General features: G+C 34.5%; 1 protein-coding gene across 1 annotated transcript; it reads right to left on the bottom strand.

Moving 5' to 3' along the window:
• Positions 1-7,968: 7,968 nt before the first annotated feature.
• LOC149560590 (peroxidase 5-like) lies at positions 7,969-9,661 on the bottom strand. Its single transcript, XM_089823630.1, has 4 exons — positions 9,527-9,661; positions 9,250-9,441; positions 8,655-8,820; positions 7,969-8,375 (listed from the first exon to the last, which is right to left on the bottom strand). The coding sequence occupies exons 1-4, from the start codon at positions 9,551-9,553 to the stop codon at positions 7,969-7,971; spliced, it is 792 nt and encodes a 263-aa protein (XP_089679756.1). The 5' UTR covers positions 9,554-9,661.
• Positions 9,662-13,228: the final 3,567 nt, after the last annotated feature.

Raw genomic sequence — 13,228 nt, 5'->3', positions numbered from 1 at the left:
AAAAATTAAATATATAAAATTATATAAAATATTAAAATTTATATAATATATTTTTATTTGAAAGTTAGACGTGCAACTCTCTATGATAATAATAGGTTAGTGGAGATTTGACCTTTGTGGGCATAACAACACAACTGCCACTTTACTACCATATTGTGACATTTGAAATACAAAGAAATAATTTTGGTATTCTTCTTTGTTGGCTTTCCACCACTACTACATTATGCCTAACCCAAATGGTTTTGAATATAAGGTTAGCCTAAATGTAATTGAACTATAAAAAATAAAATAAAAATATCAATATAAATTAAGCGCGTTAAAAAGTAAAGGCAATTGAACACTAAAATAAAAACTATATAAAATATAATCCAAATTAAACAAGTGTCATATAGGGGCAAGTATTTATCATTTAGTATAACTATAATATTGAATATAGTTTAATTTGGTAAAAATTTAAAAATCACACAAAAATAATTAGGATGAAATCTAATTTATATAGATAATCACCTTAAAATAAATTTAATTTTAATTGTTTTATAAATTCAATATTTTACAATTTAGAAGTTGACCTATTAATTTCTTTGATATTATTAAAATTAGTTGTAACTTAAGTTTTACTATAATGTGGTGGTAAAGTGGTTGTTGACACACATACTCACACACACACACACACACACACACACACACACACACACACACACACACACACACACACACACACACACACACACGTATATATATGTATGTATACATATATGTATAGGTATGTATATGTATGTGAATGTGTGTGTGTGTGTGTGTGTGTGTGTGTGTGTGTGTGTGTGTGTGTCTATATATGTACATATAAATACATACATACATACATACAAATAAAGAAGATGAAAAGAACCATTGCATAACAATTGATTCTACCAAAGCAAATTCATTAATTTGACAAGCATAAAGAGGAAGAGTGATTTTTTTTTTTTTAATTCTTTTGGGAAGATTCTCTTTAGGATCATTTTGTTTACGTCTTTAAAAACTTTTAAACTCAAACTTTTCTATCGACAATAATTGATTATGTTAGGCTATGCAATATTGACCATCTTTTCTATATTATTTTAATCTTAAAGTTTTAACATAATAAATGTAAAATATTTAATTAGGCAAGATGAGCCAACACAACAGAAAATTATATGCCTCTCATTTGGGAGGTCTTGTGCTCAAGCCTACTTTAGTTTAATAGAGAATAGTTAATCTCACCAAATAATAATAAATCATTAATGGATAATAAGACTAGGCCCATTACCTATTAAAAAAAAAGGTAAAATATTTGAGTCTCTCATTCTTTCATCTGAAATCTCTTGTGCTCAATTCTACTTGAGTTTAAAAGAGAATAGGTAATCTCACCAAATAATAATAAATTATTAATAAATAATAAGATATAGACCCATTACCCATTAAAAGAAAATAACAGTTTTGAACCTTACATAATGACTTAGTTATTCCTTTTTGTTTGTCAAACAAACCATTGCTTTGCCTCATCTGACCGCTCAATGTAGAAAATAACCATGACTACGGCTGATTCCAAAGAGCGAAAACTGACACTTGAATTGCTTATTCAATCCTACTGTGATGCAGGAGCAAGTGCTGGGCACAAGAATAAATCTTTTGTTTGCAATTGTGATGGTGTTTAAATGTTTTTTGTTATTATTAAATTTTAGGGTTTGCATTGAATTCGGGGTAGTGTTTAATTTTAGGGTTCAATTAATATTTTGTTATAACTTTAGTAAAGGTTTAAACAAACCTTTACAGGTCTGGTGGTTGCCAAAACTAGTTCTTAACTGTTTGGCTTCGTTTATAAATTCTCTCTAAAATCTCTTTGGAGAATAGGGGGGATTTGAGATTTTTCTTTTCTATGTGAAGAAGGACTGAGATGAACAGATGAAATAAATAAAATTGTAGTGCTTTCTTGGTACTTGGTTTTGATTTTATTTTGTTCTGAATAAAGTAGAAGTAGCATTGTTTTTTTTTTTTGGTTTAAAGGTTATTGTTGTAGGAAGCTAGATCCACACAAGAACCTCTGGAAGTTTATTTGGGCAAAAATGCCTCTTGCTAGCATAATCACCATGTGAAGTGGCCTAAGTGTGGTGGAGAGCAGGTAGGAGGAATGTATATTATTTTCTTCATGGCCTTTTCCAGGAATGGGCTACAGTTTTAAGAAACATGTGTTTGGTAAGGCAGCATCCCTATGTGTTGGCCATGAATGAACACATGTAACCTATAAGGTGTTGTTCATATTCGGTGTTTCCCTGTAGTTTTTATTTTATTTTCTTCTTTCCACCCAATATTAAGCCTGTTATAAGCTTTTTCATTGTTATCTCCTCATCATATTGGTATCAGAGCGAGACAAGATCTTGTTGGGAAGTGTATGTCTGCAGAAGAATCATAGGTTGAAGCTGAGGCTCACACCATGCCTCCAAAAGGTATGACTCCAGATGCCATCAAAAAGATGATGGAGGAACTTCTGGAAGAGAAGTTCAAGGAGTTCAAGGAGTCCAGTAACAAGGATAAGGAGAATGAGGTGGAAGAAGGTACCAGTGGAGATGAAGAAGAAGAACAACACCAGGATCCACCAACAGAATTGGGTGCAGATCAAAAGGCATTTGTTGATGCCTTAAAGGCAATAAAAGGAGATATTACTAATAAGCTACCTACATATGGAGGTAGTCTCAATAGTGAGGAAGTGTTTGAATGGATTGAAGCAATCACAAATTACTTCGAGTTGAATGAAGTTCCAAAGCATGATAGGGTAAGGATTGCAAAAGGAAAGTTGAAAGGATCTGCTCTCTAATGGTGGAATTATATTCAAGGAGAAAGGATACAAAATAACAAAAATATGATCTCTTCATGGGAAGTGATGAAGGGAAAAATCAAGGCACAATTTTTGCCTGCAGATTATGAGGTGCAATTGTTTAAGAAGTTGCAAAGCTTGAGGCAGTGAGAGATGGATGTGAATACCTATACAGAGGAGTTCCATAGGTTAACTCTTAGAGCAAAGAAACAAGAGGAGGAACCAGAAAGAGTGGCTAGATATTTAAATGGTCTTAGAATGAGCATACAAGAGGAGATCAGCCTCTTGGCCCCAGATACATTGGGGAAGTGTTTTCAACTTGCTCTTAAAGTTGAAGAGAAGTTGAAGAGGAAGAGTGATCAGCAACAAGGAAGGAGAAGTGGAAGGAATGACCAAGGTAGGGGAAACTTCAAAAATAGAGGACAAGGCTAGAGGTCCCAAGGTGAGTCTAACCCTAAGGAGCAAGTGGGTGACTCAAGTAGCAGAGGAGGCTATGGTGGAAGGGGACCTAATGGAGGAAGGTCAGATGGATCAGGTAGAGGATCCAGGTTCTCAGGAATGAAGTGCTACAATTGTGGTCAGATAGGGCACCCAAAATATAAGTGTCCACAAAGGGCATCTACTTCTCAAAATGGTGAAAGGAGAGTCACTTATGTGCAAGAAGATAATGTGAGTATGAACTCACCAGAAGTTCAGTTGATGACAGAGGCTCAGGGAGAAAGTCTCAGGACACTTCTTAAGGAACTGCTAAAAGAAGATACTACTCAAAGGAGGGCTCTTTTTCGAGTTCAATGCAAGGTGAAAGGTAAGTTGTGCAAAGTAATTATTGATTCAGGTTACATAGATAACATCATCTCACTTGAAGCTGTAAAAAAATTGAAGTTAGAGAGACTTCCACATTCTTGTCCATACAAAGTTAGTTGGTTGAACAAAGGGCAACAGGAAGTTGTGAATGAGCAAGCTTGGGTAGAGTTCAGTATAGGGGAATATAAAGATTAAATATTGTGTGATGTCTTGCCCATGGATGCTTGCCACCTCTTGTTGGGAAGACCTTGGCAATTTGACAGGAAGGCATGCCATGATGGTGAGAAGAATTCTTATAGCTTCCAAAAGGATGGAGTAACATACAGATTGAATTCTGAAGGAGAAGAGAAAGGGGTTGGTCAAGTTGGACCAAGTGTGTTGATCGTGGGTGAGAAAGAGCTCATTAATACTCTGGAAGAAGATGGAATAGGCTTTGCATTGGTGCTAAAGCCTAAGGAAGATAGGAAGAAGGAGCATAGGACAGCAGGCCTGAAAGAAGTTGAAGAGTTGTTAAACTAGTACAAGGAAATCATTGCTGAGGTAATGCTTGAGTCTCTGCCACCAATAAGAGACATAAGTCACTAGATTGATCTTATTCCTAGAGTAGTGCTACCCAACAAGGCAACATATAAGATGACACCAAAACAAAATGAAGAAATTTCCAGGCAAGTACAGGAGTTGCTTGACAAGGGGCTGATAAGGAAAAGTCTTAGCCCATGTGCCGTACCCTCAGTTCTTCCTCCAAAGAAGGATGGTAAGTGGCGGTTGTGTACTGATTCTAGGGCTATTAATAGGATAACTATAAGATATAGATTTCCTATTCCTAGAATAGAAGATTTGTTGGATTGTTTGGGGGGAGCTTCATATTTTTCTAAAATAGATCTCAAAAGTGGGTATCATCAAATAAGGATATGAGAAGGGGATGAATGGAAGACAACCTTTAAAACTAATGATGGGTTGTATGAATGGCTGGTTATGCCATTTGGTTTATCTAATGCTCCTAGTACATTTATGAGACTAATGAATGAAGTTTTGCACGACTTCATTGGAAAGTTTGTTGTTGTCTACCTTGATGACATTTTGGTGTATAGTAGGAATAAAGAAGAGCATTTGCAGCATTTGAAGATAGTTTTTCAAAGACTACAGGAGAAAAAGTTGAAGATAAACTTGTATAAGTGTGACTTTTTGAAACAAGAGTTGGGGTATCTTGGATTTGTGATATCCAAGGGAGAATTGAAAATGGATCCATCTAAAGTGGAGGCCATCATTAATTGGCCAACACCAAGGGCTGTTGGAGTTGTTGAAAGTTTTCATGGTTTGGCCACATTCTACAGGAAGTTCATAAGGAACTTTAGCAACATTTGTGCACCAATTTTAGACACCATCAAAGGAGGAGGTGACACAAAATTTGAATGGAATAATGCAGCAAATAAGAGTTTTGAGGAACTCAAACAAAAGGTAGCCAAATATCCTGTTCTTGTTTTACTAGATTTTAATAAAGTTTTTACAGTAGAATGTGATGCTAGTGGCTTTGCAATAGGGGTTATTCTTAGTCAAGAAGGTAGACCCGTTGCATTTTTTAGTGAGAAGCTGAATGAGGCAAAGAAGAAATATTCTTCTTATGATTTGGAATTGTATGCCATTGTCCAGGCATTGAAAAAATGGAGGCACTATTTGCTGCCTAAAGAGTTTATTGTGTATACTAACAACCATGCTCTTAGTTTCTTGAATGGGCAGGAAAAACTCAACCATAGGCAAATGAAATGGGTTGAGAGTTTGCAGGCTTATACTTTCACAATCAAACATAAGAAAGGACAAGCCAATAAGGTGGCTGATGCACTTAGTAGAAGAATGTTAACAGTGCAAGAAGTACAAATCCAAAGCATGGGTGTAGATGCATTGAAGGGAATGTATGCGAAAGATAGAGATTTCAGCGAAGCATATGAGGTTTGCACTGAATTGTAAAATAGTTTTCATTCTAATTTTTCTGAATTTATTGTGCAAGATGGATTGTTGTTTAAGGACAGCCAACTATGTATTCCCAAATGCTCTATGCGGGAAAATGTTATTAAAGAAAAACATTGTGGAGGTCTTAGTGGTCATTTTGGACTGAACAAGACATTAGAATTGGTACAAATGATTTTATTATTGGCCTAAGATGCAAACAGACATTAGGAAGTTTGTGGAAGGTTGTCTAGTATGTCAAAGGGCAAAGGGAGTATCAACAAATGCTGGACTTTATCAGCCTTTACCCATACCAAATAGACCTTGGGAATGTTTGAGTATGGATTTTGTCATGGGATTACCAAGGACAAAGACAAGTTATGACATCATATTTATGGTCGTTGATAGATTCAGTAAAATGGCTCACTTTATTCCATGTAGAACCACTAATGATGCTAGTTACATTTTAGGACTATTCTTTAAAGAAATAGTTCGTATTCATGGTTTGCCATTGAGCATTGTATCTAACAAGGATAGCAAGTTTGTGGGTCACTTTTGGAGAACCCTATGGAAGAAGTTGGGCACAAATTTATCTTTTAGTTCAGCCTATCATCCTCAAATAGATGGGAAAACTGAAGTGGTTAATAGATCCTTGGGAAACCTTTTGAGATGTTTGATATGGGAACATGGAGGTAGCTGGGATGCTATCATACCTCAAGTAGAGTTTGCATATAATGACTTAGTGAATCGTAGCACAGGCATGAGTCCTTTTGAAGTTGTTTATGGGAGACATCCAAGGGGAGTTTTAGAACTCAGAAATATGGATGGTTTGGAGAAAAGGAGTGGACATGTAGAAGACTTTGTTGAAGCAATGGTGGAAGTGCATGAGCACGTGAGGAAAACTCTACAACAGAATAACCTAAAGGTGAAGGCTAAAGCAGATTTGAAAAGAAGAAATGTAAAGTTCCAAGTTGGAAACATGGTTGTGGTTCACTTGAACAAAGATCGGTTACTTCGAGGAAGCCATACAAAGTTGATGATGAAAAAGATTGGACTGTGTGAAATTTTAGAAAAGTATGGAGAAAATGCTTACAAAGTGGCATTGCCTCCAGATGTAGCTATTTCACCTATATTTAATGTCTTGGATCTCACATTGTATAAAGGTTCAAACAAAGAAGTTGGTACAGAAGCAACAACACATGAATCAAATGACTGGATTCAAGAATTGCCTTCTAAAGAGGCACCCCAGATAGAAAGTATCATCAACAGTAAGGAAGCAATGAGGACAAGACACAAAGTACAAATGGAGTATTTGGTTAAGTGGAAGGGCCTTCCAGATTTTGAAGCTACTTGGTTGTCGGAAATAGAAATTCTAAGGCAAGGTGGGGATATACAACAGCTGGTCTCCAAGAGGACTTGAGACAAAATTCACCCTGGGAGTATGCTGCAAGAGCAAGTGTTGGGCACAAGAATAAATCTTTTGTTTGCAATTGTGATGGTGTTTAAATGTTTTTTGTTATTATTAAATTTTAGGGTTTGCATTGCATTCGGGGTGGTGTTTAATTTTAGGGTTCAATTAATATTTTGTTATAACTTTAGTAAAAGTTTAAACAAACCTCTATGGGTTTGGTGGTTGCCAAAACTAGTTCTTAACTGTTTGGCTTCGTTTATAAATTCTCTTTGAAATCTCTTTGGAGAATAGGGGGGATTTGAGATTTTTCTTTTTTGTGTGAAGAAGGACTGAGATGAACAGATGAAATAAATAAAATTGTAGTGCTTTCTTGGTACTTGGTTTTGATTTTATTTTGTTCTGAATAAAGTAGTAGCATTGTTTTTTTTTTTGGTTTAAAGGTTATTGCTGTAGGAAGCCAGATTCACACAAGAACCTCTGGAAGTTTATTTGGGCAAAAATGCCTCTTGCTAGCATAATCACCATGTGAAGTGGCCTAAGTGTGGTGGAGAGCGGGTAGGAGGAATGTACATTATTTTCTTCATGGCCTTTTGCAGGAATGGGCTACAGTTTGAAGAAACATGTGTTTGGTAAGGCAGCATCCCTATGTGCTGGCCACGAATGAACACATGTAACCTGTAAAGTGTTGTTCATATTTGGTGTTTCCTTGTAGTTTTTAATTTTATTTTCTTCTTTCCACCCAATATTGAGCCTGTTATGGACTTTGTCATTGTTATCTCCTCATCAAACTGGCACAATACGCTCCTTGCTATTCAGAAGCTTGACCTTCTACATTGTTACTGTCCCTCACGTTTCACACCTCCCTAATTTACGAAGGTGTCTACAGAGACATTATTGAAAAAATAAATCTTGACAGAAAGCCCATTTACAAATCACACGATCACACTCACCAAGAAGTAATAAACTGATCTTAGACTCAATTTACAATTCGGCAGTTTTTCCTGATTTCACCTTGAGAACCAGTGAGTACCTCTATGGTGCCCATTTTCACCATTGCTTTGGCAAACTTGGTCTTCCACATTGATGGGTACCTCGAACTAATCTGAACAACTTTTAGAGTCTCAGGATCTGTGGTTAAGGTATGATCAGATGTCAACAGTCCCCTGTTTCTCAGAAGCTCCGTGTAATAAGCACTGTCCAGCGTGGATGGTCTAGATGTTTCCATTGCGACAACTGGATCAGGAGGAGGTGCAACTGGACAGCTAAGCTTCAGTTGCTGGACCAGTTGAGGCTCTAATGAAGGGTCTGCAACACCTGAATTCTTGAAGTTGTAAAGCCTGTCGCTAAATGAAGAGGAATGTGATACACCGATGGAATGACCACCTGTGGCATAGGGAAAAAAGCATTATAAGATTATTTTCATTTCAGTACTATATCTAATAGTAAGTGAATTTTGATTATTTAATAGTTTTAATTTATAAATCAAATTTTAATATATTATATTTAAGTTGAACTCTTCAAATCAATTTTAAATCAAATTTTACTATGTGAACTCTTTCTTAAAAATAAGCTAATTTTAGTTATTTAACACTCTTAATTTATAAATCAAATTTTAATATGTGATAGTTAAGTCTGCAAATTCTTAAGTATTACAGTACTTGCCTGATAGAATTACGATTTCTTCTTGAGAGAGGCCTTTTTGGTTAAATAAATCAGTCAACTCTGTGACGTTGAAGAAGGGAGGAGGTAAGTTCCCCAGGATCGAATCACTGGTAGAAATCCTCCCATCTCTGCGTCCGGCTGGAACATCCCAGTGAATATTGCCAGCCTGAAATAGAAAATGTAATTCTTATGTGAGAACCATTTTAAAATGATAATAGTAGGTGGAGTGTTATGACAAAAACATCTTAACAAATATATTACAATTTTTAGATCGATTGTAATGGTAGATATGTGTTAACATATAGTTTCTCGAAATAAACTTTTAAAAAAATTAAAAGAAAGGAAAAGCTGATATTGCAGGTGGTAATGTGTGAAACTAGCACACTAAGTCAATGCTTAGTGCATGCTATTATTTATGTTCATCTGTGTAGATGTCAAGGAGAATTCTTAGGTTTCGAGGTAGAATGTTAAAAAGGCTCACCTTTTATCTCAATGTCATGATACTGAATAGATGTATTCGTATTAATGGAAAACCGCATATAATGTAGTACACAGAACCAATAAGTACATACAACTTCATAATTTGATAAAATACCTGATATGAGCAATCTCGTGCAGCAAATGCAATTATGTCCGCGCATGACACTGTTTGAGGACAAACTGATTCTAATATCATTTTGACTTCGTCTATCAGTTCAAAGCCACGAAGACTTGGAAATTTTGCAGGGGATTCTTTCTCTGCTGTATTTCCTGGTGTGGAATCTATAAGAATGGATCCATCACAACCCTGCAAATGAGAAAAAAATTATATTATCATAGTTAACCCAATTTTATATCATAGTGGAAGTAAGATGAACTTATAAACTACTTGCCTTAACAAAACAATCATGGAAATGCATCCTTATAATGGCCGGGGCCAACGTAGGGTCCCTTTTTAGAGCTTCAAAAACTGTCCACCTGACAATTGATTCAGCTTGAGGGCACGCATAGCCATAATAGCCAACTTTCAGTCCACAATAATCATCAGCAGTGTCAGAAACCATCCATAGCATTGCCAAAACTGAAAAAGTAATCAATTGTTTCATTGTTATCGATACTGATTCTCACAAGTTACTGAAATGCATTTTGCAGGATGGAAGTCTTTAAGTCGTATATTTATTGAAAATGCATGAGGCATCACATCTGCTACAGTCTATGAATTGTTCAACAAAATTTGATTAAACATATATTTTCCCCGCCTTAAATGGAAAGCAAGATTCACGTCGTAAACGAAAAGAGTTGAATTGTTCCACTCTTAAATTTAAAGGGATAGTTGCATTATGTCATTGAAGATCACCATATATACTTAATCATTAGAATATACATACTCAGAGAGAGAGAGAGAGATAAAGTCGGCAAACTCAATAGTATGTGAAATCTGCACATACACGCCAGTTGTATAGTAAAGGAGATATATCAGTAATTACGTAGTCAGAATGTTAATAAATATCACGGGATAAGCTCCCAATTATAATAACATTTTCTGAAGGCAACTTTGAATGTGTCATATGTTTTCAACAGGATTGCGAGTTTCAAACATTTTTGTTTAATAGCTTTCACAACTGTAATGATTTAAGCTCCCTATGGAAGACTGGTCAAGGACAAAAGAGGCAAGTTGTGTCATGACGCTCGTATAGGTAGTACAAATTAAACCTTGACTATTATTAATTTATCGTTTATTTTTGGAAGATATCCCAGATTAGACTTTAATGGTAATTTCATACCAAACTCTTAAATAGAAAAAGGATGCACATATTTTTATATACTTTCGTTTACTTTGCAGAGACAAAGATTGGAGGATAATGGCAATGAAGTATATTAGAGGGCAAAACTCACGATTCTGTCTTTTATTCTTTATTTATTAACAGATATGAAATATAAACCTTCAACATAGGATTTTGAAAAAAAAAATCACAAAAGTAGTCGATTAGAGCAATTAGGAAAGAAATGCCATTGGAAACGATTAGGTTATAGCCTACTTTAAGTCAGAATTCTGGTGTTGTTTATCAGGTTATATTCTAGTTTAAGCAAGTGAAATATCCGATCAAACATTAGAATCATAAAGTGCTGAGCCATAGAAGATAAAATTGAGCCAAAAGAAATACAGTTATATGAACTACATCATATGGGACACAGCCTTTATTAATAAACAAATATGAATAATTTTCAACACCATTGGGAACCTAAGTACAAAACATAAGTGGGATGAATAAAAAAAGAAATCAAATATTCTTCTCTTTTTGTTTTCTCTTCTAATGTTGAGCACATAACTTTAATTGATTGTAACATTATAAACTATCATAATGAAAAGTAAACATCCACAAATTCATCACACCATAATTTTTACATGGGAAAAGGTGGTGGAACCCACAAATAATTACTTTGCAGAAGTAATAATCATTTACACCTTTTTTCCCACTCCTTCAAAGTTCTTCTATAATCTATGACATGTCACATATATTCTTGTACATGAGATTTTGACTTCTTTAGTTTACATCTACATACTCGATCACATATCAACTTCAATTACATCTACAAAGGTAATTGTGTCTTTCATTTAATAATATTCAGTCCTACTACATGTTAGCATTTACTTTATCAACTACAATTCAATTAATTATTTATCCCTCAATCTAAGGCTTGAACAAGGAAAACCCTCACCCACCTAATAAAAAGAAACATGAATATTCTATGTGAAAAAGTAGGATAACTAAATTGTGGTTGCATATTAGAAATAAATCCACAAAATCTATTCAACTAATCTAGATTGACCTTGTTATAGTGCCTTGGGAAGATGATGACTTTGTGAAAATCTTTGTACAAGGATTTCCATAGTTAACCTATTATTTGAGCCTCTACTATAAATTAGATTTTGGGGTTTTCATTCAATTCAGAGATCTATGGTTGGACTTTTAGTTTTAGGTGAGGATCCACACTTTCTAAAGAAAAAACACAATTTCCTCTACATAATTCAAGGTGGGTCTTCCATCTTTCATTTTAATTTATAATATTAGCATAACTATGTATCTTAATTGGGTTGTCATCACATACACTTGACACCTAGATTTATATTACTTATTTAATAAGTTTAATTTTGCATATACATTATCATACTTGGGCTAACAAGAGTATTTACTTGTATTACATTACTTTCTCATAATCTAAATTCAATATTGGCATCCTTTTCATGATTTGAACCTTGCTAATATAATTCAAATTCTAGAAGAAATCATATTTAGAGATTATCCCTTTTTCTACACACATAGTTTGAATTTTTTAGCAAGTGGATGTCTACACCATATTAAAGTGCTTCCATTTTACCCCTAACTAGTTTGTTCAACTCAACATGTCTCACCTTCTTGTGGATTTTAGAGTTACATCCCTTAATCTCTCTTATCTCCCCTTTTATACTAGGTGTTTTCCCTCTTTTGGTGTACCTAAGTTATGCCCCTTTCCTTTTTGGTGTTACATTGTGTTATTCCATGACACATTCCTCTTCAATTTTGGGAGTAAGATTTGACTATTATAGTTATATCCTCTTTTTCAAACATAACATTCTCTAAGACCTTGTGGTGCATCATTGCTTTTATGAGACAACCATTCTCCTTTCCTTTATTTATCATGTATATAATGTTTATGCAAATTTCTCTCATTTAGTATTGTCCATGTTTTTACATGCTTTTCTTAGACATGTTCTTTTAAGGTTAACTAACAGAAGGATTTCTAATAAGGCCTTTTTAAATAAAAAACACTTGATTTTTGTGTGGCTTTATTATTTTCCTTTTTGATGAAATTATATATTTTGCTAGTGATTCTCCTAATATTAATCCTAATCCTATGCCTAATCTTTGTAATAATAAAACATACCAAACCCCTTCTACATTTCAACAACTTTGACATATGCTTCATGACCCTGATATTTCTCAATTTTTAATTCAACCATCTCGTCTAATACCCACATCTCAATCTCTTATCCTTCCAACCTATCCTATAATTCCCTCTTACCCTATACTTTCTCATAACTTTTATAACAAAACATTCTCTCCATATACTCTCCATAAGACTTACACCATAGGGTACAAAATTATCACTCAGAAAAGTTATAAGGTTTTAGGATTTGGAATTAATGAACATGGTGTTAGGGACCACTTTAAACATCATACACAATAACATTTAAGTGAGGTACTGATCACATATTTCCTTCTCTTAATCGTTCTTCTCCTCCTTCCCTAAGACCTCCTTTAAACAACCTTCTTCTAGTTCCAAGTTGCTCTCCTAAAACCACTAGGGAAGCCTTAGAATAAAAGCTATATCATCATCTCTTGCAAACTTATAGGTTACAATATCACTTATCAATTTCAAATGCTATTGCTCTATCTAAACATCATTTTCACTACAGTCATAAACATTCTCTTTGCAATTATTTGGAATTCATTCTCTTTGTAATTTATTGGAAATCATTCTATGTGTTAATGATAACATTGAAAATTATCAACTTTCTCACACAAGATATTGTCTCTCTTCTTAACAAGCAT

The sequence above is a fragment of the Cupressus sempervirens genome, chromosome 4 (genome assembly GCF_028749045.1).
Source record: "Cupressus sempervirens isolate cs-2001-9-10 chromosome 4, ASM2874904v1, whole genome shotgun sequence".
NCBI lineage: Eukaryota > Viridiplantae > Streptophyta > Pinopsida > Cupressales > Cupressaceae > Cupressus > Cupressus sempervirens.
Note: the sequence above shows the minus strand (reverse complement) of the source record. Positions and strands in the feature narration are given on the sequence as shown.